This window comes from Hyperolius riggenbachi, chromosome 3 (genome assembly GCF_040937935.1).
Source record: "Hyperolius riggenbachi isolate aHypRig1 chromosome 3, aHypRig1.pri, whole genome shotgun sequence".
NCBI classification, from domain to species: domain Eukaryota; kingdom Metazoa; phylum Chordata; class Amphibia; order Anura; family Hyperoliidae; genus Hyperolius; species Hyperolius riggenbachi.
In genome coordinates, this window is record NC_090648.1 from 83738109 (window position 1) to 83762599 (window position 24491).

At 44.1% G+C, this 24491-nt stretch overlaps 1 protein-coding gene across 4 annotated transcripts in view; it reads right to left on the minus strand.

Annotated features, from left to right (window-relative positions):
• LOC137561025 (kelch repeat and BTB domain-containing protein 8-like) overlaps nucleotides 1–18754 on the minus strand; it is a 36003-nt gene extending 17249 nt beyond the window's left edge. The window contains exons 1-4 of one of the 4 annotated variants that reach the window (XM_068272238.1): nucleotides 18667–18754; nucleotides 10541–10656; nucleotides 4604–4682; nucleotides 2796–3023 (exon numbers count right to left, since the gene is read on the minus strand). In XM_068272238.1, the coding sequence (XP_068128339.1) occupies nucleotides 2796–3023; nucleotides 4604–4682; nucleotides 10541–10656; nucleotides 18667–18719 (476 nt within the window). In that variant the 5' untranslated portion in view covers nucleotides 18720–18754. Of the gene's footprint in view, nucleotides 1–2795; nucleotides 3024–4603; nucleotides 4683–10540; nucleotides 10657–13258; nucleotides 13401–14573; nucleotides 14975–17412; nucleotides 17495–18666 lie in introns of those variants that run through there. The other 3 variants (XM_068272241.1, XM_068272239.1, XM_068272240.1) reach the window with 3 other exon arrangements.
• Between the last annotated feature and the right edge of the window lie 5737 nt (nucleotides 18755–24491).

Consider the following 24491-nt stretch of genomic DNA (forward strand, 5'->3'; position numbering starts at 1 on the left):
AGTATTGGAACCCCACAAATGACCCCATTCTAGAAAGAAGACACCTCAAGGTATTCCGTTAGAAGTATGGTGAGTTCATAGAAGATTTTATTTTTTGTCACAAGTTAGCGGAAATAGATAGGTATTGTTTTTTTTTCCACAAAGTGTCATTTTCTGCTAACTTGTGACAAAAAAAAAAAAAAAAAAAAAAAAACCTTCTATGAACTCACCATACCCCTAACGGAATACCTTGGGGTGTCTTCTTTCTAAAATGGGGTCACTTGTGGGGTTCCTATACTGCCCTGGCATTTTAGGGGCCCTAAACCGTGAGGAATAGTCTAGAATCCAAATCCCTCAAAATGACCTGTGAATAGGACGTTAGGCCCCTTAGCGCACCTAGGTTGCAAAAAAAAGTGTCACACATGTGGTATCGCCGTACTCAGAAGAAGTAGTATAATGTGTTTTGGGGTGTATTTTTATACATACCCATGCTGGGTGGGAGAAATCTCTCTGTAAATGGACAATTGTGTGTAAAAAAAAAATCAAATTGTCATTTACAGAGATATTTCTCCCACCTAGCATCTGTATGTGTAAAAATACACCCCAAAACACATTATACTACTTCTCCTGAGTACGGCGGTACCACATGTGTGGCACTTTTTTGCACCCTAAGTGCGCTAAGGGGCCCAAAGTCCAATGAGTACCTTTAGGATTTCACAGGTCATTTTGCGACATTTGGTTTCAAGACTACTCCTCACGGTTTAGGGCCCCTAAAATGCCAGGGCAGTATAGGAACCCCACAAATGACCCCATTTTAGAAAGAAGACACCCCAAGGTATTCCGTTAGGAGTATGGTGAGTTCAAAGATTTTATTTTTGTCACAAGTTAGCGGAAAATGACACTTTGTGAAAAAAAACAATTAAAATCAATTTCCGCTAACTTGTGACAAAAAAAAAAAAAATTCTATGAACTCACCATACTCCTAATGGAATACCTTGGGGTGTCTTCTTTCTAAAATGGGGTAATTTGTGAGATTCCTATACTGTCCTGGCATTTTAGGGGCCCTAAACCGTGAGGAGCAGTCTTGAAACGAAATTTCTCAAAATGACCTGTGAAATCCTAAAGGTACTCATTGGACTTTGGGCCCCTTAGCGCAGTTAGGGTGCAAAAAAGTGCTACACATGTGGTATCGCCGTACTCAGGGGAAGTAGTATAATGTGTTTTGGGGTGTATTTTTCCACATACCCATGCTGGGTGGGAGAAATATCTCTATAAATTGACAATTGTGTGTAAAAAAAAAATAAAAAAATTGTCATTTACGGAGATATTTCTCCCACCCAGCATGGGTATGTGTAAAAATACACCCCAAAACACATTATACTACTTCTCCTGAGTACGGCAATACCACGTGTGGCACTTTTTTGCAGCCTAACTGCGCTAAGGGGCCCAAAGTCCAATGAGCATCTTTAGGCTTTACAGGTGTGCTTACAATTAGGCACCCCCCAAAATGCCAGGACAGTGAACACACCCCACAAATGACCCCATTTTGGAAAGTAGACACTTCAAGGTATTCTGAGAGGAGCATAGTGAGTCCGTGGCAGATTTTTGTCGCAAGTTAGAAGAAATGGAAACTTTTTTTTTTTTTCTTTTTTTTTGTTACGAAGTGTCATTTTCCGCTAACTTGTGACAAAAAATAAAATCTTCTATGAACTCACCATGCCTCTCACTGAATACTTTGGGATGTCTTCTTTCCAAAATGGGGTCATTTTGGGGGTATTTGTACTATCCTGGAATTTTAGCCCCTCATGAAACCTGACAGGTGCGCAGAAAAGTCAGAGATGCTTGAAAATGGGAAAATTCACTTTTGGCACCATAGTTTGTAAACGCTATAACTTTTACCCAATCCAATAAATATACACTGAATGTTTTTTTTTTTTATCAAAGACATGTAGCAGAATAACTTTCGCGCTCAAATGTATAGGAAATTTTACTTTATTTGAAAAATGTCAGCACAGAAAGTTAAAAAAGTCATTTTTTTGACAAAATTCATGTCTTTTTTGATGAATATAATAAAAAGTAAAACTCGCAGCAGCAATCAAATAGCACCGAAAGAAAGCTGTATTAGTGACAAGAAAAGGAGGTAAAATTCATTTAGGTGGTAGGTTGTATGACTGAGCAATAAACCGTGAAAGCTGCAGTGGTCTGAATGGAAAAAAAGGCTCTGGTCCTTAAGGGGTTTTATGACTGCAGTCCTTAAGTGGTTAAGTAGCAGCTTGAATATTTATTATGTTGATAATTATTATGTTGATAATTATTATAGAAACCAAAAAGGGGTGAATTATTTGAAAGTGCACAATAAAATAATTGAGATCGATATTTTTCTATAGATTTTTATAGGGGCGTGTTTGGGTAATATAGTGCCTATGGCAAACACTGAAATTAATTCTGTTATATGGGGAACATATTGCACCCCCCCCCCCCTTCCCCAGTCAAAGCCCTCTTCCCTTCTAAAACCAGCCTCCCTTTCCTGCGTACGTGTGTTATGGTTGCTGTGTTTTGGCTCGGGATATTGCTGAAGTTACTTTTTTAATTTTATTCCTTTTCTGTCCTCTTTTCTACATTAAGCCAAGTGAGCTCTACATATATAAATTAAGTAGCCATGTTCCCCATATAACAGAATTAATCTGATCTGAGGGATGGGGAGACACAGGGGCAGGCATGGCAGCACAGGAGGAGACGTGGCACCCATGGCATGAGCCATTCCTGTACCCCTCTAAATATGTCTCTAAAGTTATGACATCCAAACTGCCACTCACCTGCTGCATTGCTCCTGCATGGCTGTAATCTGCAGGCGGCTGGATACAGTAAACAGATCCTCAACATTGTCCAAAGTGACGGCAGCCTCACCGGTGTATATGAAGTGCAGGATGGTCTCTATGATGGAAGCGGTGACATCTAGGAGAGAAACTTCTCCTTGCTGAGACTCTACCATACAGGTGGTGAACATGGCTCGGAAATAGGGGCTGACTGAAGCCAGGACAACCCTGCAGAGACACAGAATAGATATCAGCACATCTCTGGAGCACAGCTGTCCCTGTGATTGTCCTACAGCCTTGCCTCAGTGGGTGTGTATTGCCTGTGTTATAGTGACTATGATTGGCGTCCGAAACATGTTAGTCGAGTGTTTTCTGTATGTCTGGATACGTCCTCAATAAATATACCGATATATCGATTTTGGAGACATTGGTGCGGACCTTCCTTCCTTTCACATCTTATAGTGACCCTGTAGTGTCCATGTCCAAACCTTGTCCAGTCATGTATCGCAGGTGGTGGTGGGGAGGGGGAAGGAAACATGACATCCCCCCAGCAGTCTCCAAGTAGGGTTGTGGGAACTCTGGGAATTATGCTCAGAGTGCCTAGCGGGGGATGTAGAGTTAATGTATAAATTTGGACGCATACCCGCTCATTAAGTTAGGCACTGCCATAGACTCCAATGTAATTTGCAGCTATGGAGGTGCTGATGGAGTAAATTGGGCAATGGGGTTCAGCTTTTATAAAGCCAAATTCCAGCTACAGGTGCAGCAGGGATGATTAAGCAGTTCCAAGCTTTGGCTATTATATAGCCAACCTCTTTATATCGGTACATGAGTTTGGCTACTATATACCGTATGTTTTGGACCATAAAAGACACACCTAGGTTTAGAGGACAACAACTAGGGGAAAAAAAAATATATCTACTAACTCTGGTGCATCCATGGTGCAGAGGCGTGTTATGGATCTTTCCTCCCCCCAATTATGTCTGTCTTATTCCTTATGTCCCTCTTGTGTGCTGCTGTACCCCCCCCCCCCTCATGTTCCCTTTGTGTTCTCCAATGTCCCCTTTGTGACCCCCTAGTACCTTTTGTGTCCCCCTAGTACCTTTTGTGCGCCTTGTGTCCTCTTGAGTGCTGATGCGTCCCCTCATGGGTCTTCCTGGGTCCCCCCCATGTTGTCCTGTCCCATTGTGTGCTCCTCGACCTGGTTTGCCGTGTTGTGCCAATAGCGCAGTGACCCCGGCAAGCCTCCGTCCCTCGATATGCACAGTGCTGCAGCCTGCAATCCCTCCATCCGATATACCCAGTGCTGGAGTGTTCAGTGTTACTCACGCTTTGTCTGGCAGAGCGGTGGCTCTGCTTGCTATACCCGGAGAGTTCTTCTATACTGTGGCTTAGGGTCCCTCGCCTGATGACCTCATATCAGGTACTGTAGCTTATGGTCCCTCGCCTGATGACCTCATATACCGGAGGTACGGATGCACGGCAGCACTGTGCATATCGGAGGGAGGGAAGCTTGTCGGGTCATTGCACTTATGGTACAATGTGGTGAATGGGGACGAGGAGCATACAAGAAAAAAAAAAAAAAAAAAAAAAAGACAAAACGGGACACAACAGGGTTTTTTTTCACAATAGGTCTACTTCCATGAAAGCAGGAAGTAGAAACATTGCAGATTTATATCAGATGTAACAAAGAAAGGTTTTTCTTTAAAGGTCAATATGCTGTTGCTGATCTTTTATAGCAGAGAAGAAGTTCTGAGTTCAGATTCGCTTCAACTGCTCTTCATAATGATACCATAATGAAAACCTACCTGTGGCACAGAAACCTTCTGGTGGCAGTCACAATGGTCACATCGCAAAGTGCATCAGTTAAATAGAGATCACGCAGACCTAAGCAACCAGAGGAGACAAGATCTCAATTCATTTGTATGAAAAAAGAAACATTTTCTAGTGAAAGAAAGCTAAAGCTCCTGTTTTGCTTGCCACGTCGCAGAGGGAAGAGCAATCTGAGTGCAAACTTTAATCAAAATGGTGGTGTACAGGGAAACTAACTTAAATTATACTATTGGTTATGGTGAGGAGGTATGAAGTGCTGCATCTGGGGCCGGCAAAATGTAACGTCTCGCATAGGACTTTCTTCACTAGCGGAGATGTTATTCAGAACAGTTGATTGATGTAAAAATCAGTCGTGCAAAACAATCTCACCCTTCCTAAAGCATCTACGGTATATATCAATATATTCATAACTCTGGACAGAACAATGCAATCTTACAGTATATTTCACAGATAGGAAAGGTAAATGCTTGCTGCAGATCTGATCACAGGTGGTCAATGTCTCCCTTTTTCAATCTGTTGAAATTTGACCAGACCACACTTAAAGGGGCAGTTTAGTAAAAATTATGGTTTTCCATTAATTACAAATCAGGTATTTAATAAGGAGAGCATATGTTTCTCCATAAACCTTGTGTTAAAAAAAAAAAAGTAGATGCTATCACTAATTCTGCTTTTTAAGACAGCTAAGCTGTGTCATTAGCATGCTAAGCGATGGACTTCACTGATAGTAGCAGACACTGCAGCTGATTTATAACGGCTGGCTCACTCACTACAGAGAGCCCTGCTGTTCTCACATGTAACTAGCTAAATAAATAAACAAACAGGCTGCTCAGTAAGTAACTACTAATTACCAGCCCGTTTTATCTATTTACTTAGCTAGATACATGTGAGAACAGCACGGCTCTCTGTAGTGAGTTTTTTGGGCCTTCCCCTTAACATGGGTCTAGTCAAAAATAATGTATTGCGGTCTTATTGGTCTACGCACCCAATACATCACATGCCCATGTTCTCTGCTGCCAATACAACCTGTCATCTAAGACGCCACCCAGCTTATGACTGGCTCCACAAAATTCGGCCTCTCAGACCACCGGTCATCAAAATTTGCAGATGCTTATACCCCTGAACAGTTATTTTGAGGCATTTGGTTTCCAGACTACCCCTCACGGTTTTGGGCCCCTAAAATGCCAGGGCAGTATAGGAACCCCACAAGTGACCCCATTTTAGAAAGAAGACACCCCAAGGTATTCCGTCAGGTGTATGATGAGTTCATGAAAGATTTTATTTTTTGTCACAGGTTAGTGGAAAATGACACTTTGTGAAAAAAATAAAATAAACTTTTTTTTTTCAAAAAAAATTGTCATTTACAGAGATTCCTCCCACCCAGCATGGGTATGTGTAAAAATACACCCCAAAACACATTATACTACTCAAGAATATGGCGATACCACGTAACACTTTTTTTTAAAGCCTAGGTGCACTAAGGGTCCCAAAGTCCAATGAGCACCTTTAGGCTTTACAGGGGTGCTTACCAGGGCCGGATTACCAACCAGGCAACAAAAGCAGTCGCTTGGGGCCCCATCCAGAGTCAAAGGGGCCCCATCAGCACATAAACCAGCCCTCACCATACTGTCAGCGGTGGCTGAATGGTATAATGGTTAAAGGGACTCTGAGCAGTGCAGTAACTATGGAAAGATGCATATCATTTTAAAGCTCTCTTTCTCCTCTTTCCAATGATATATAAACCGCCACCCTACGCCTTTTAGTTTTTGCTATTTTCGCGATTGTAATTGCGGCCATGGCAATTTCGATTGCAAAAATAGCAAAAACTAAAAGGTGTAGGGTGGCAGTTTATCTAGCTTCAAAATGATATGCATCTTTCCATTGTTATGTTGTATTACACAGGACGACTTTTCTCCAAAGTCGGCAGCTCGATTCAGTACAATGCAATGAAATATAAGGAACCCAGGGGATATAATTACAAACATCATGCTGGTAGGTGTGAGGATGTAATTAATTAGTTGTGGGTATGCTTAAAGGCATACCCAGAGGCACTGCTCGGAGTCCCTTTAAGGGCTCTGCCTCTGACACAGGAGGCCAGGGTTCGAATCTCTGCTCTATCTGTTCAGTAAGCCAGCACCTATTCAGTAGGAGACCTTAGGCCAGTCTCTCTAACACTGCTACTGCCTATAGAGCGTGTCCTAGTAGCTGCAGCTCTGGCGCTTTGAGTCAGCCAGGAGAAAAGCGCGATATGTTATTTGTCTTGTCTTGTCAAATGATGCCGTGCGCTGCTGATTGTCCTCGGAGCCAGGCTCTCCTCCTAGGTCCCCCTCCTGCTATTGTGCGCTCTGCCACTGCCCACTCCTCCCTCCCTTCCCACAGAGAACCACAGCTGCAGCAAGAATGATAGCAACAGATGGCAAACGCTCACTCACCTATCCATGATCCAAGCGATAGAGATCCCGTCATCTGAAACCCATCTGTCTCTTCTACAGTGCAGCCGCTCGCTCTGAACTTCCTGATTCTCAGATCAGACAGGAAGTAGGAAGTAGTAATAGTAGGAGTAACATAGCGGCAGCACTCTAGAGGAGACAGATGGGCTTCGGATGACGGGACCTCTATTGCTTGGATCGCAATAGGTGAATGTGAGTCATCTGGTGCTGTCATTCTCCCCCGCTGCGTATCGTATTCACTGGGATGGAGGCTGCATGGTGGCTGTCTAGTTTGGGAGGAAATCGGTTGTTCGATGGTGGGGGTGGTTATGTAATTCTGTCTGGGGAACGGCTTCCGGTTTGGCAGTGTCCAGAGCTTTCTGCTATTGCCAGGCTGGAGATGCAGGGGGAAAGTGCTGCTGAGATGCAGGGGGAAAGTGCTGCTGCTGTGATATCTGGCGCCCTCTTCACAGGGGTGCCCCAGCCCCCGAGTGCAAATGTCCCAGCCATTCATCTCTCACTCTGCATTTTGCCGCAACTATTACCTGCATTGTGCACCCACAGAGGAAAGCGGGCTGTTGCCCATAGCAACCAGTAGCTCGGCTGCCCAGGTGTGTGTGGCTTGTTGCTGTGCAGCTGCATCTTCTGATTCTATTACGACATGATGGGGGGCCCCAAATCAGTTACTTTGCTTAGGGCCCCATTTAGCCTTAATCCGGCTCTGGTGCTTACAATTTAGCACCCCCAAAATGCCAGGACAGTAATCACACCCCACAAATGACCCCATTTTGGAAAGTAGACACCCCAAAGTATTCAGAGAGGGGCATGATGAGTCCATGGCAGATTTCATTTTTTTGTCACAAGTTAGGAGAAATGGAAACTTTATATTTTTTTTTTTTGGTCACTATGTCATTTTCCGCTAACTTGTGACAAAAAATTCTATGAACTCACCATGCCTCTTAGTGAATACTTTGGGATGTATTCTTTCCAAAATGGGGTGATTTGGGGGTGTATTTATACTGTCCTGGAATTTTAGCACCTCATGAAACCTGACAGGTGCTCAGAAAAGTCAGAGATGCTTCAAAATGGGAAAATTCACTTTTTGCACCATAGTTTGTAAACGCTATAACTTTTACCCAAACAAAAAAAAAAAATCCATTAAGTGTCTATTTATTGATCAAAGACATGTAGCATAATAAATTTTCAAATAAAGTAAAATTTCTATTTTTTTGTCTAAAAGGTCAGCACAGAAAGTTAAAAAAAAAGAAAAAAAAAAAGAAAAAAAGAAAAATCATTTTGACAAAATTCCTGTCTTTTTTTATGAATAGAATAAAAACTAAAAATCACAGCAGCAATCAAATAGCACCATAAGAAAGCTGTATTAGTGACAAGAAAAGGAAGTAAAATTAATTTAGATAGTAGGTTGTATGGCCGAGCAATAAACCGTTAAAGCTGCAGTGGTCTGAATGGAAAGAAAGTGTCTGGTCCTTAAAGAGAGACTGAAGCGAGAATAAATCTCGCTTCAGACCTCAGAGTTAGCAGGGGCATGTGTGCCCCTGCTAAAACGCCGCTATCCCGCAGCTTAACGGGGGTCCCTTCACCCCCAAATCCCCCTCCGTAATGCGGGGGGGCGCTTCCTGGTTGGGGCAGGGCTAACCTCCGCAGCCCTGCCCCACGCGCGTCTGTCAGCGCGTATCTCCGCCTCTCCCCCGCCCCTCTCAGTCTTCCTTTACTGAGAGGGGCGGGGGAGAGGCGGCGATGCGCGGCTGATAGACACGACTGGAGGCAGGGCTGCAGCCGTTAGCCCTGCCTCCAGGAGCGACCAAGTCTGCGACCAAGTGTCGCAGTGGGGGGGGATTGGGGGTCAAGGGACCCCCGTTTAGCGGCGCTATTGCGGCGGTTTAGCAGATGGCACACGTGCCCCTGCTAACTATGAGCTCTGAAGCGAGATTTATTCTCGCTTCAGAGTCTCTTTAAGGGGTTTTAAGACTGTGGTCCTTAAGTGGTTAAAAGGACTCCAGCATCCTCAGTAGCCCTAAATGCTGGACATACTCATTTAACCACTTGAGAACCACAGGTTTCTACCCCCTAGTGAGCAGGCGATTTTTTTACAATTCAGCACTCCACAAATTTAAGCGTTTATTGCTCTGTCACAACTCGGCACCTGTGATGAATACTACATACATTTGTGCATAATCAAGACCAATTTCCATATGGTCCAGCAGAGCTACTGTCACTTTCATTATTAAATGTACAAGAAGCTATTTTTGTCTCCTTTCTCCCCATCACCCATTCTAGCTAGGAAACATTTCACATGTGGCTCTTCACATAGAGGTGTAACTGGCAAATGGTGCTCTAGGAAGCCAGCAGCGTCAGATAATCTTTCTGAAAGTTCCTTCCATAAATTTGAATTAGAATGATGGAAAATCTCAGTTATTAATATTTAGAGAAGGAACCATCACAGACAGAAAAATCTGTTAGCTAGTTTCTAAAAATCAGGATAATAACTCATTCAACCTATAGCATTTTAGCTGCTATGGAAACAGAGTTATTCAACGCTGCGTAATATGTTGGCGCTTTATAAATACAATAAATTCAGCGTCTGCTGACCACATGTTAACCTATCGATATGTGGTGTCATTTGTTAAGTATTAGTCGCAGGTTACAAATCTGCCCTTGGATTCGCTGTAGGCCAATCCAGACAGAAATGGCAAAGGTTATTAACAAACTGTCATTTTTGCCTGTAAAAAGCCCTGCTTACCTTGATCCCCAGGGAGCATACACACCCAGTTTTTAGGGAAAGACAACCCTCAAATGACAGAGGACATAAAGGACTCACTGCTCAGTGAGCATTTTGTCTTCCAAAATTCCATCTTCAAAAGAACTTTCTCCAGGCATGTGTTCTTGGGAGGACTGAACGCATGCTTTGTTTCGAGGACTTTGATACCAATGCCTACATTTGAACTGGACTATCCTTTATTCAATCCCAAAAAGGACTGCTCAGCTAAGTAACCCTTCACATTTACTTCCTTTTATTTTATGCTTTTGGGTTATATGTTAGTTTATGTAAATGGGTGTAAAGCACTTTTGTTATTGAAACATTTAAAAATCGATTTAAACGGTTATGACCTGTTCCTGACACCACTGCAGCCAAACAGATCAGCAGGGCTGCCAGGCAACTAGTATTGTTTAAAAGTTAATAAATATGGCAGCCTGAGCCAGCCTCCATATACCTGTCACTTCAGGCTTCAGAAGTGGTTTTGCATAGCTGTTTCTTTTCAAGTCGTGGCCCTGTATACACACATAATTGCAAGCAATTTGATTTGTGTGTGAGCAATGGTCATATGTTACCCGACTCAGCAGGCTGACATATAGGTTGTGGTCCTGTGTGATGGAAAATTATATTCAGGGTGAGGCTGGGAGAGGTAACTGGGGACAGGAAACTGGGGGTTCATGACAGTATTTCCATAGTGGTGTCCACAATACCTTGTATTACAGCACATTGTCGAGTTCCTTCATCCTCACTGAAGAATTCTGCATCATCATCATCCATGCACCATGAGGGAGATTGACGGTATTTTTCCATTGTGGGTCTGTGAAGACTTTACAGGAAAAAACAATATTAACAGGGTAACAGAACAAATGCCAAATCTGAACTTGCATGTTGTACCACACTGTTTGCTGCCAAGAGCCGTCTGATCCCAAGTGTGGCCACAGTAAAGGTGGCCATACATGTAGCAACTTGGCAGCCAGTTGGCCATCCAATATTATGATCGAATCTGATGAAAATTGGTGCCGCAACAAGCATGCTTGATTGCCTATTCAACTGATTTCGGGCCAGAATTGGTTGACTGTATCGATTGGTTGTGCTGGCTCTCAGGCAGATGTGGTCGATCAGATACACATCGATAATCGTGGACAAACAGCGGAACCCCGGCCACTGTCCCTGCATTCGGGATCCATGTGATTACCAGCAAACAGCACGTGGAGTGTGTGTGATGTCACACGCATGCCTAATATGTTATAATGCCAAGCAGTCACGTGGGGTGCCAGTGCACAAGTACAGTGGACACTAAGGGGACAAGTAAAGTATCTTAATGCACGGCCACATAAAACATTTTTTTTGGGGGGAAATGCAGCTGGGACGGTATCATGAGGCCGATTCCCAAAAGATTTCAGGCTGAAATTCAGGACTCAGCCTGCAGTGTATGGCCAGGCAACAGATACGGTAGTTACATAGTTTGGTTATAAAAAGAAAATTTTTCCATCAAGTTCAACCAGAAAAAAATAAAATAAATAAAAAGAATGCCATCCTGAACCTGCACATGTCACAGTTGATCCAGGGAAAGGGAAAAAAAAAAAAAAACACACACACACACACACAACACAAGTCCTAGGCCGATTATCCTTAACCGCCCTAGCGTCTCTGGATGAGCTGAGCTCGTCCAGAGACGCTAGAGGGCACCGCTCAGGCCCCGCTGAGCCAATTTTGATAAAAAAACAAATTTTCAAACACGCAGCTAGCATTTTGCTAGCTGCACGTTTGCCCCGATCGCCGCCGCTTGGCACCGATCCGCCGCTACCTGACGTGAAAGAGGGCCCCCCCCCCCCCCCCGCAGACCCCGTGCACAGCCTGGCCAATCACCGCCAGGCTGCGCTTTGGGGTGGATCGGGAGTCCCTGTGACGTCACGACGTTCGTCGCCATGGCGATGGGGGAAGCCCTCAAGGAAATCCCGTTCAGAATGGGATTTCCTTATGGGCTTGATCGCCGGCGGTGATCGGAAGGGTGGGAGGGAAGGTTGCAGAAAGGGTAAAATCATGTAGCTAGCGCTAGGCTAGCTACATGATTAAAAAAAAAAAAAAAAAAACCTCCCGCAGCCGCATGGATTTTTGGAATGCCCAGCAGGTTAAAGGAAACCAGAGCTCAAGAAAAGAAAAAGTTTTATACATACAGTACCTGGGGCTTTCTCCAGCCCCATAAGCTCGGATCGCTCCCACGCCGCTGTCTGCAGCTCCGGTACCAGGTCCCATCAATTCTGTCAATCGCGGCCAGTCTGAGGTAAGAGAAGAGCTCTCTTTGGATATCTCTCCGGCAGCTGCTGGAGAAATACGTATAGGGCTCATTTCTCCTGCGTAGACTGGCCCCAACTAGCTGAAATGACGGCACCCGGTTCCCGAAGCTGCAGACAGCGAAGGACATCAGCGTGGGAGCAATCTGAGCTTATGGGGCTGGAGAAAGCCCCAGTTACGTATAAAACTTTTTCTTGCGCTCTGGTACACTTTAAAAAGGAAAAAAATCCTTCCCGACTCCAGATGGCAGTCAGATAAATCCCTGGATCAACTCTTCCAGGAATTACCTAATAATTATAGCCATGGATACCCTTCAATGCAAAGAAAGCATCCAAGCCCTCTTTAAATGCAGATATAGAGTATGCCATAACTACTTCTGCGCATGCGCGGTTTAGCATTATAAAAGTGCACATGCGCAGACCTGTCACGTCGGCCGCCGTGATGACACCATGCGTCAGGAACCAGGAAGAGTCGGCCCGACACCAGGGCCGGGTGTCGCCGGTAAGGGGGGGGCGTAGGAGCCAGGAGGACCTTGCCGCCTACAGTGGGCTGGAGATAGCTCCAGGTAAGTGTAATCTTTTAAATTTAAGTCACTGCTCAGGGTCCCTTTAAAGACAAAGCAACCACTTTTCAGCAGATTCAAGCATTCTAATCAGGGGCGTAGCAATAGGGGGTGCAGAGGTAGCGACCGCATCGGGGCCCTTGGGCCAGAGGGGCCCCGTAGGGCCCTCCCTGAACTTCAGCATTAGCTCTCTATTGGTCCTGTGCTCATAATAATCAGTTCTATAGATACTTTGAATAGTGGTAATCATTAACAAACTGTTCCCCATCCCCTTATTGCACCTCTGACACTGTAGTTGCCATTGGCAAGTTTTGGCGCGCCATATCATTTGTTATGTACAGAGTGCTTGGGGGGCCCCATGTAAAATTTGCATCGGGGCCCACAGCTCCTAAGCTACGCCACTGATTCTAATCAAATCTGCTTCTGCACTGAAGACCAATTTAAACATTCCCCATTGGTTTTCAGGGTCTCATCCACCAAAAATGCAATCTGACAGGTCAGCATATTTCAATCAAACTGGAACTAATATACCAAATTTTCGGTATAGAGGACACTCCGGAATGAGACACACCTAGGTAATATAATTAAATCTTCATAGTCCAGGCGCAGCTTGCAGATGTTCTCCCTCAATTATTGTGTCCTCCTGTGTCCCCTTCTGTCCCCAGTGTGGCCCCTTCTGTCACCTATGTGTAAGTATGAGAAGCGGCAGTGCGACTCTCCTCATCAACTGCTCCAGCGGGGAACACAGACCTCTCCTGCACAGCTCCCCTAGTTTCGGCTTTAACATCAGAAGCCGACACTAGGGGAGCCACGCAGGAGAGGAGATGTCTGTGTTCACCGCTGGAGTAGTTGAGGAGGATACACGGGGAAGCGGGAGAAACATGGAGGACAATACAAGGAGTCCCAGACATCACGGCAGGTCAGCGGTTCGTATTGGTGGGCGTTCATAAGTCGGGGAATCAGCATATAAAAACGCAGAGACTCTTTCTCTACATTTTTTGGGGGAGGAGAAGAGTGCCATATATGCTGAAAAAATACAGTAGATCTGTACAGGATCTGGTTATTGTTGCAGTTACAGCCTTTGAATTAAAACAAGCCCGTGTTTCATGTCCCATACAAGACACAACTTAGGCCTGGAACCCACTACAAAACGCTATTGCTAATCGCAATCGCTAGAGCGGGTAGCGATTTCATGAGCGATTGCTGTCGATTTTGGTAGCGTTTTTAAAAATGGTCAGCTTTTTGGCAGCGATTGTGTAGAGATTAGCGGTTTTAATTCTGATTGGTCCTTTCACTTAATTTTTTTTTTTTTTTTTTTTTTTTTTTTTTTTTACAGTGTGCAGTAATGTAAAACCGCTAGCAAAGTCATTCTGTGTAGGTTTTTATGAGCGATTACACCAGTGTTTATGTACTTTATATTTAAAAAAACGCTGTCGCTTATCGCTAAAAATACTGCATATCCTGCATTTGTGATTTTGGCAATTGCGCAAGTTGAATTTGGCCCATCCATTAACATTAGCTGAGCGTTTAGGGACAAGACAAATAACATTTATATTGCGCTTTTCTCCTTGCGGACTCAAAGCGCCAGAGCAGAGCAGCAGCCACTAGGGCGCGCTCTATTGGCAGTAGCAGTGTAAGGGAGACTTGCCAAAGGTCTCCTACTGAATTAGTGCTGGCTTACTGAACAGGCAGAGCCGAGATTCGAACCCAGGTCTCCTGTGTCAGAGGCGGAGCCCTTAACCATTACACCTTCAGCCAACTGCAGGGAAATCACTAACGTTCTGAATCGCTCACAAAATCGCTCTAGTGGGTTTGAGCCCTGAGAGACATTTTAGAACGCAAATGGCCAAATTCAGTAATGAAACAGCCCTGTCCTACAACCTTACCGCAGGATTAAACATAAATTGTGTCTGTTCGTGGATCTCATGGATTGCTGGTAACAGTCTTTGAGAAAGTGCCTTATACGACTTAAGGACAACTGCAATGAGAGGCAGGGCCAAGCCCAGGATTTTCAAGTAGTGGCTGCATCGGGGCCCTTGGGCCAGAGGGGCCCAATGGGGCTCTTCCTCAAACAAAGTATTAGCTGTTTATTGGTCCTGTGGTGGTAATAACTTCTATAGATGCTTTGGATAGTAGTAATCATTACCAAACTGTCCCCCATCCCCTTCTTGCACTTCTAATACTGTGGATGACCTTGGCAGGTTTTAGTGCGCCGTATCAATTGTTATATATTGAGTGCTTGGGGGGCCCAATGTAAAACTTGCACCGGGGCCCGCAGCTCTTTAGCTACGCCACTGTTTGCAAGGGAGGGATTCCTGAAAGGTCTCCCTCAGCCACGCATAATGCAGTATAATAATATAGTAAGGCATCTTGCTGGGTATACATAATGCAATTTCATGTTCGACTTACAGGATCTGACAATTATTTCCTAAATGTCAGATCTGCTCCCGAACAACAACGGGATCAATCAGGAGCAGATTGAATACAGAGAATAATGTGGACAGCTGACATTGCTAAAGGGAAAGTGAAGCCTTCACACAGCAAAGCACAGGGCTGTGCTCATACCTCGCTCTGTTAAAGGGAACCTAAACTGAGAAGGAAATGGATTTTTCCTTTTAAAATAATACCAGTTGCCTGACTCTCCTGCTGATCCTGTGTCTCTAATACTTTCAGCCACAGCCCCTGAACAAGCATGCAGATCAGGTGCTCTGACTGAAGTCAGACTGGATTAGCTGCATGCTTGTTTCAAGCTTGTGATCCACTTACTACTGCAGCCCAAGAGAGGAGCAGGATTGCCAGGCAACTGGTATTGTTTAAAAGGAAACATCCACGTCCCCCTCAGTTTAGGTTCCCTTTTCGTGATTTAAATGCCTCAGCCGTGCAGCTGGATGACAAGGGGTTAGTTACCCATAAGTCCGTCGTCCTCCCTGTGCTCCAAAGAGCTTGCACACCTCACTATGCGCACTTCCTCCTTCAAGCCAGAAGGAGGAAGTGTACAGTGGTGATACATGTATTTTTTTTTCTATGACAATCTAGGCTTTCTTAGGGTAATGTTTAAGTACTAGTGACCTTAGCCCGTTTAAAAAACGGGCTAGGTCTGTCATGACTTCGCTGCGCGCACGTGACGCTCGCGCCGTCCTCACACATGCCTGCCCCTTCTGGCCCCGTCCTCCTCTGGCTCTCGGCAGTGTCTCCGCGTCTTGTCCCTGCACATGCGCAGTGCAAAAAAGCTCTGACACAGGGACAGACGCAGGAACACTTGCATATTATTGTAGATCAGGGGTAGGAAACCTATGGCTCGGGAGCCAGCGGTGGCTCTTTTGATGGCTGCATCTGGCTCACAGACAAATTAGTAGGGGTTGATTCACTAAGCTACACTGTTCAAGCAGCACAGCTTAGCGTGGCAGCGCAAATAAAATGTTCAAAGTAGGCATGCTACTGCTGTAGCATACACTACTAATTTATTCGCTCTACCCCAAAACGAATGGCTGCTCCAATTGTCCCACTCTGGACCCTGTCAGGTCCAGTGACTTTGTAGGACGAGATCCCCACACTTTGATTGGCCCAAGAGGCTGCCTGTCACTTGACAGGCAGCCTATTGGGCCATAATGCGGGCATCTCGTCCTACAAAGTTAATCAACACCCCAGTCAGCTAGCTAATTGTACAAGTTGTTAGTCTGTATTTTTCCTGTCTGGCTCTCAAGGAAATTGCTGATTTTGCTAAAACCCAAGAGAAGCTGAAGACGTGTCTGATACTTCTGCTGCCCAGCGGATCAACTGTATAAACATCACCATGGCAACAGGGACATGAGCACTCTGCTGCGCATGGGCACTGTCCCAGTTTCAAACACATTGTACGGCTCTCACAGAATTACATTTTAAAATATATGGCGTTTTTGGCTCTCTCAGCCAAAAAGGTTCCTGACCCCTGTTATAAAGGATTCATTAATTTCAAGGGTAATTTACTAAGGAAAATTAAGCGTAAATACAAAAGTTATACATTTTTCATGTTATCCCCTGCTGCCCCAGTTTTAAAACACCTCAGAATACATTTGGCTTGTCCCAGTTAAAAACGATACTACACATGCCATATTTCATCACTAGTCAGGCATGAAGCATACCATTATCACCAGCCTGTGTATCTGTAGCAATTGTATGAGATTGCTAGGGCACACAGTTTTAGGACCGCCAGTGCTGTATAGATGCATTGCTAAGCAACAACACTTTGATGCATCTATACAGCGTTGGGTCCCCGAGCTGTTGCCATAGTGATCGCTATGGGTGGCAGCCATTAAAGGTGTCCACAAATCTTAAGGTCAGATATAGGTGACACAAGTAGTTAATTAGTTTGGTAGGGGCTAAAACTTAAAGGGGAACTGAAGTTAGAGGTATACAGAGGCTGCCATATTTATTTCATTTTAAATCAATACCAGTTGCCTGGCAGCCCTGCTGGTCTATTTCTCTGCAGTAGTATCTGAATAACACCAGAAACCAGCATGCAGCTAGTCTGGTCAGATCTGACTTTAAAGTCTGAAACGCCTGATATGCTGCAAGCTTGTTTAGGGGCTATGGCTAATAGTATTAGAGGCAGAGGATCAGCAGGGCTGCCAGGCAACTGGTATTGCTTAAAAGGAAATAAACATGACAGCCTCCATATACCTCTCTCTTCAGCTCCCCTTTAAAGAGACTCTGTAACAAAAAATAGTTCCCCTGGGGGGTACTTACCTCAGGAGGAAGAAGCCTCAGGGTCCCAATGAGGCTTTACCCATCCCTGTAGCTGCAGGCAATCTAGCGCTGGCTCCCCCGAATCAACCCACAATCCTGGCTCAACAAGCCTGACAAGGCTTGATAGATTTACTTTCCCTGGCTCCAGCAGGGGCGCTGTTCTGTGCTCTCAGCACGGAGATAGGTGGAAATAGCCGATCTCTGTCAGGTCCGCTCTACTGCGCAGGCACAGGAGACTTGCACCTGTACAGTAGAGCGGACCAACAGCGATCGGCTATTTCCACCTATCTCTGAGCAGAGAGCCAGTACTGGAGCCAGGAAGGTAAATATTTACATCCTCGCCGTTCGGAGGGGCACAGCGAGACCACTGTGGGACAAGGGTAGGACGGGGGAAGCCTCGATAGGATCCGGAGGCTTTCCGGACCTGATGTGAGTGCCCCCCCAGGGGAACTTCTTTTTAGTTACAGTTTTTCTTTAACCCCCTTCCCCCCCCCCCAAAAAAAAAACACCTTTTTTATTATTACAGTGTCACTTTAACCACTTTGGCGGTAATGACAAGCTCAGCCTGTCCATTACCGCCACGGTGTATTGCTCAGCCTCTGGAGGGTCTTTCTGGCCCAAATGTAGCACTTAGCTAGCTACACCCCCTCCGATCGCCACCAACCTTCTTTGATCCCCCAATCACCGCACTTTTTGCTTACTCCCCTCCCCCCCCCCCCAGGAGCCCACGCCGGCGCAGCCTCTCCATAGCCTCCAGGGGTTGCTATGGCGGCGATCAGAACTGTGCATGACATTACGTCATGTCCAGTCATCGCCATAGCAACGCCTGAAACTATGGCAGAGGTCTCGGCCATCGCAGGATCTCGGCAAGGTAAATATCGCCAACAGCGAGCGGAGGGGGGGGGGGGGGGATTATAGTGCTAGCTACACTAAAAAATAGCCGGGAAAAAAAAGCCACCCGTGAAATAGAAAGACAGGGTGGTTAATGTAAAAAAAAAAAAATATGAAATACACATTGGTATTTATTTCATTTGTTTTTTCCCAGAAACTTTGTGAATGACGGCGGTGGCTTTTAGTGCATCGTAGATAATTTGGACCTTAGACTTATGTCCAAAAACCAAAAGTGGTTAATGGAATGATTTGGCAAATCTGCAAACCACTGAATAAGATAGGCGAAGGAGCACACATAAAAGCAGCTGATGGACAGAATAATTGCAACTGATGAGAGCTGCCAAATAAATCACGCCTGCTTACCTACACCAGTAATAATATAACAGCAGCAAAGGTTTGAGGAGAGAAACAATCATTAATCATGATATGACAGCAAGGCACCAGCTCAGTGAGATCAAAACCACAAGAGGCCCCTCCCACTTCCATGAGCAACCCAAGCCTCTTTTTGAAGCAAGTGACTGATTGGCTGTGTGATGTCATCAGTAATATTCCTGGCTGGGATGGTCAGTGACGTGGAAATCCATATCCCTCCAATGGAGTTCATACAGGATTATGCAAATTTTGATATGCCATCTCAGCATAATAAGGCCTCTTTTCCCCGAACTGTTGAGCTGTATGTTTGGCAAACAGTTACCAGGCAGCAGCGAGCAGCTACCAGGCAGCAGCGAGCAGCTACCAAGCAACAACGAGCAGCTACCAGGCAGCAACGAGCAGCTACCAGGCAGCAACGAGCAGCTACCAGGCAGCAGTGAGCAGTTACCAGGCAGCAACGAGCAGTTACTAGGCAGCAGTGAGCAGTTTTGAGAGTTTGAGAGGCATTTCACTGCCTATCAACAGTCCTTGGAAAGGAGGCCTAAGATTGGTTCATTTTCAAGCTGCATAAATTTGCATACAGAATTTGCAAAATACCATATAAACGAGGATTAATTTGCATCTCATTAACCATCCCTGCTCTCTGGAGCACACATTGGGCTCTATTCTCAAAGACTTCCCGCATGCGGTAAAGTACATGCGGGAAGTTTGCACCCAAAATACCGGCAAGTTGGGATTCTCAAAATGTTCCGCATGTTTTTTCCGCATGCGGAAAAAGTGTGATAAAAGTGCGGGATTCATGCGGTAAAATTTCCGCAAAAGTCGGTATTTTCCGCAATAAAAGATCAATTCTGAAAGATGTTCAGGCGCATCATTTCTTCGTTAATTACCGAATTTCTATCACCTACAAGTAGTAGGTGATATATTCCGCATCCCATTGACTTTAATGAAGTGTGGAGGCTTAAGGGCTGTGCTTGGTGGACTTTAACTTTTTTTTTTAAACACTTTTTCATGCGACCTGATTACCGCATGAATAATGCCTGTTTCCGCATCTTTTTTCCCGCATGCGGAAAACATGCGGAAAATATTAGTGAATGTGGAAAAAATGCGGAGTTTACCGCTGGCGGGAATATAGCGGTAACATTTTGCGGAAAATTTGGCTCTTTGAGAATAGAGCCCATTGGGCTCTATTCTCAAAGACTTCCCGCATGCGGTAAAGTACATGCGGGAAGTTTGCGACCAAAATACCGTCAAGTTGAAATTTTCAAAATGTTCCGCATGTTTTTTCCGCATGCGGAAAAAGTGCGGTAAAAGTGCGGGATTCATGAGGAAAAAATTCCGCAAAAGTCGGTATTTTCCGCAATGAAAAATCAATTCTCAAAAATGTTCAGGCGCATCATTTCGTCGTTATTTACCGATTTTTTTTTTTATCACCTACAAATAGTAGGTGATATATTCCACATCCAATTGACTTTAATGAAGTGTGGAGGCTTAAAGGATACCACAACTGACATGTGGCATAATGAGATAGACATGGGTATGTACAGTGCCTAGCACACAAATAACTATGCTGTGTTCCTTTTTTTCTTTCTCTGCCTGAAAGAGGTAAATATCAAGTATGTAAGTAGCTGACTCAGTCCTGACTCAGACAGGAAGTGACTACAGTGTGACCCTCACTGATAAGAATTTCCCCCTTTTTTATCTCTTTCTTGCTCTCAGAAGCCATTTTCTTCTAGGAAAGTGTTTTATAGTTGGAATTTCTTATCAGTGAAGGTCACACTGTAGTCACTTCCTGTCTGAGTCAGGACTGAGTCAGCCACTTACATACTTGATATTTACCTCTTTCAGGCAGAGAAAGAAAAAAAGGAACACAGCATAGTTATTTGTGTGCTAGGCACTGTACATACCCATGTCTATCTCATTATGCCACATGTCAGTTGTGGTATCCTTTAAGGGCTGTGCTTGGTGGACTTTAATTTTTTTTTTAAACACTTTTTCATGCGACCTTTTTACCGCATGATTCCTGCATGAATAATAGCTGTTTCGCATCTTTTTTTCCCGCATGCGGAAAATATTAGTGAATGTGGAAAAAATGAGGAGTTTACCGCTGGCGGGAATATAGCGGTAAAATTTTGCGGAAAATTTGGCTCTTTGAGAATAAAGCCCAATGGGCTTTATTCACAAAACCATGTGCAGTAACTCTTTTTTGGGTGAAAAATTACCTCCAGTGATAATTCACTAAAAATAGTGAAAATAGTGAGTATTTACTAAAAATGTACCACATGTGATAAATGTTTGATAAAAGTGCGGTAAAACAGGTGATAAAACTGTCAGTAATATGTACGGAAATAAAGCTTTTTTGACCACTGTAGGGCAGTCCATATGCTTGCCACCCATTACACAGAGAAGACCCAGGAAAGCCTGTCACATTTAAAGTGGGACCTCAACTCTTGCGCAGGACAGAATGAAAACATATATAAGGCTGCTTTCGCTGCTCTAACGTGCGCCTGTAACGCACCCCAACGCAAAGCAATGAAAAATCAATGGGCTGTTCACAGTGCCCACGTTGCGTTACATTGTAACGCAGCACGTCTACACAATGTACTGCATGCAGTACTTTACACGCGGCTAAGCCGCGTTAGACTGTTTGCAATGCTCAGTAGGGTGTTTTTTTTTTTTATTTTATGGGCGGAGAGGAGGTGGGGAGAGGCCGCTACGTAGCCAGGCACATGGCTACTTATTATTCACTGCACTTGCAGTGTTTACATCCTGGAGCGGCCGCGGATTGGCTGGTGGGACCACGTGATGCGGAGAGCTCCGCTCATGTGGTCTCCGCAGTGCCTCCGACAGAGCAGGCGCACCAAGAGCTGCTTGTAACGCGGCTCTTGGTAGCGTCCTGCTCCAACACCACCAGGCGTTGCGTTAGGGGCACGTTATGTGCCCTATAACGTCCCCTAAACGCAACGTCCTGGTGTATAAGTAGCCTAAATGCACCCTGTATGTATATAATTTAGCCTGTCAAATTCCCCCTCATCTGTGAATAAGCACAACTGTAATTTCAGCTCTCAGCTGTGCCAGCTGGCTGCCTCAGCAGAGCAGCTAATGTGTAAACACAGAATGTTAACCCTATGTCTGCTTCCATGAAAGCAGGAAGTACATACACTGGATATTTTTTTCTGGATTTGTATCAGCTGCAACAAAGAAATGTTTTTCTTTAAAGGTAATTATGCTGTTGCTTATCTTTTAGAGCAGAGATGAATTTCCTCCTCAGCATCTATAAAATCATCTAAAAGACTGTACGAGATCTGAAAGTGCGCCTTGAGATTAGACACACTCGTATTTTCTGCCTTCTCTGTAAAATTGACATAAACTTGAGCAAACAAAGCTCAAAAGGCTCCATCCTGAAGGCCAAAATCAGAGAAGTGATAATCATCACCTACCATTTGTAGGTGATAAAAAAAATCCTTAATTAACACCAACTTTTCAATTGAGAATCTCAAATTGGAGATAAATTTTGAGGTAATTACCACACTTTTACCGCATGGGGTAAAAAAAAAAAAATGGTGAATTTCAAAATGGAGATATTTAACTCATGCGGTAACTCATTGAGAATAGAGCACCTTGGGCTCTATTCTCAAAGAGCCAAATTTTCCACAAAATGTTACTGCTATATTCCCGCCAGCGGTAAACTCCTCATTTTTTCCACATTCACTAATTTCCGCATGTTTTCCGCATGCGGGAAAAAAAGATGCGGAAACAGCTATTATTCATGCGGGAATCATATCGGTAAAAAGGTCGCATGAAAAAGTGTTTAAAAAAAAAAAAGTTAAAGTCCACCAAGCACAGCCCTTAAGCCTCCACACTTCATGAAAGTCAATGGGATGCGGAATATATCACCTACTACTTGTAGGTGATAAAAATTCGGTAATTAACGACGAAATGATGCACCTGAACATCTTTGAGAATTGATCTTTTATTGCGAAAAATACCGACTTTTGCGGAAATTTTTCCGCATGAATCCCGCACTTTTACCACACTTTTTCCGCATGCGGAAAAAACATGCGGAAGATTTTGAGAATTCCAACTTGACGGTATTTTGGGTGCAAACTTCCCGCATGCACTTTACCGCATGCGGGAAGTCTTTGAGAATAGAGCCCATTGGGCTCTATTCTCAAAGAGCCAAAAGTACCGCAAAATTTTACCGGTAAATTCCCGCCAGCGGTAAACTCCGCATTTTTTTAGCATTCACTAACATTTTCCGCATGTTTGCCGCATGCGGGAAAAAAGATGCGGAAACAGGCATTATTCATGCGGGAATCATGCGGTAAAAAGGTCGCATGAAAAAGTGTTTAAAAAAAAAAAGTTAAAGTCCACCAAGCACAGCCCTTAAGCCTCCACACTTCATTAAAGTCAATGGGATGCGGAATATATCACCTACTTCTTGTAGGTGATAAAAATTCGGTAATTAACGAAGAAAAGATGCGCCTGAACATCTTTGAGAATTGATCTTTTATTGCGGAAAATACCGACTTTTGCGGAAATTTTACCGCATGAATCCCGCACTTTTATCACACTTTTTCCGCATGCGGAAAAAACATGCGGAACATTTTGAGAATCCCAACTTGCCGGTATTTTGGGTGCAAACTTCCCGCATGTACTTTACCGCATGCGGAAACTCATTGAGAATAGAGCCCATTGTGTGCTCCAGAGAGCAGGGATGGTTAATGAGATGCAAATTAATCCTCATTTATATGGTATTTTGCAAATTCTGTATGCAAATTTATGCAGCTTGAAAATGAACCAATCTTAGGCCTCCTTTCCAAGGACTGTTGATAGGCAGTGAAATGCCTCTCAAACTTTTAAAAGCAGAGAAGTGATAATTAGCACCTACCATTTGTAGGTGATAAAAAAATTCCTTAATTAACACCAACTTTTCAATTGAGAATCTCAAATTGGAAATAAATTTGGAGGTAATTACCACACGTTTACCACATGAGGTAATTTAGGGAGAAAAATTGGGAATTTGAAAATGGAAATATTTTGGTCATTGTTTATCACTACCTAATTTAACTCATGCGGTAACTCATTGAGAATAGAGCCCAAAATTGCAAATCTATTACTTGATTTTTATTTTTATGGAATGCACATCTTTCTTCCAAAATAGAAGAGTTTCCATATAGTCTAGTCTAGTGGTTAGGGTTGCTGTTTTTCACCCAGTTGGCCAGGGTTCAACTCCCAGTTTGGGAAAATGTTTCATTTCATAGATAGAATAGAAACATTCTAAATACATTCAGAATTTATGTGGATTCTAAGGCCTCTTTTCCACGAACTGTTGAGCTGTGTGCTCAGCAAGCAGTTGCCAGGCAGCGACAAGCAGTTACCAGGCAGCAGTGAGCAGTTGTGAGTTTGAGAGGCATTTCACTGCCTAGAAACAGTGCGTGGAAAAGAGGCCTAAGTTTGCATTGCAAAATTGTTATTTATTGCAAACACCTTTCTGCAAATTTATAAAAAATATGCACCAATCAAATTTCACCTTGGCAGGCTTTGTTCGGTTATTTTTCAAGTGATATATATTTGCATAATAATGCACCAACTAAGAATCATTTGCATTGCACTAGAGATGGTTAATCATAAGAAAATGATTTTGAGCTGATGCAGCATTATGCAAATTGTGTATGCAAATTTATTCAGCTTGAAAATGAACCAATTAAATCCTGCTGAGGTAAAACTTGATTGGTCCATTTTCAGGCCTCCTTTCCACGGACCGCTGATAGGCAGTGAAATGCCTCACAAACTCTCAACTGCTCACTGCTGCC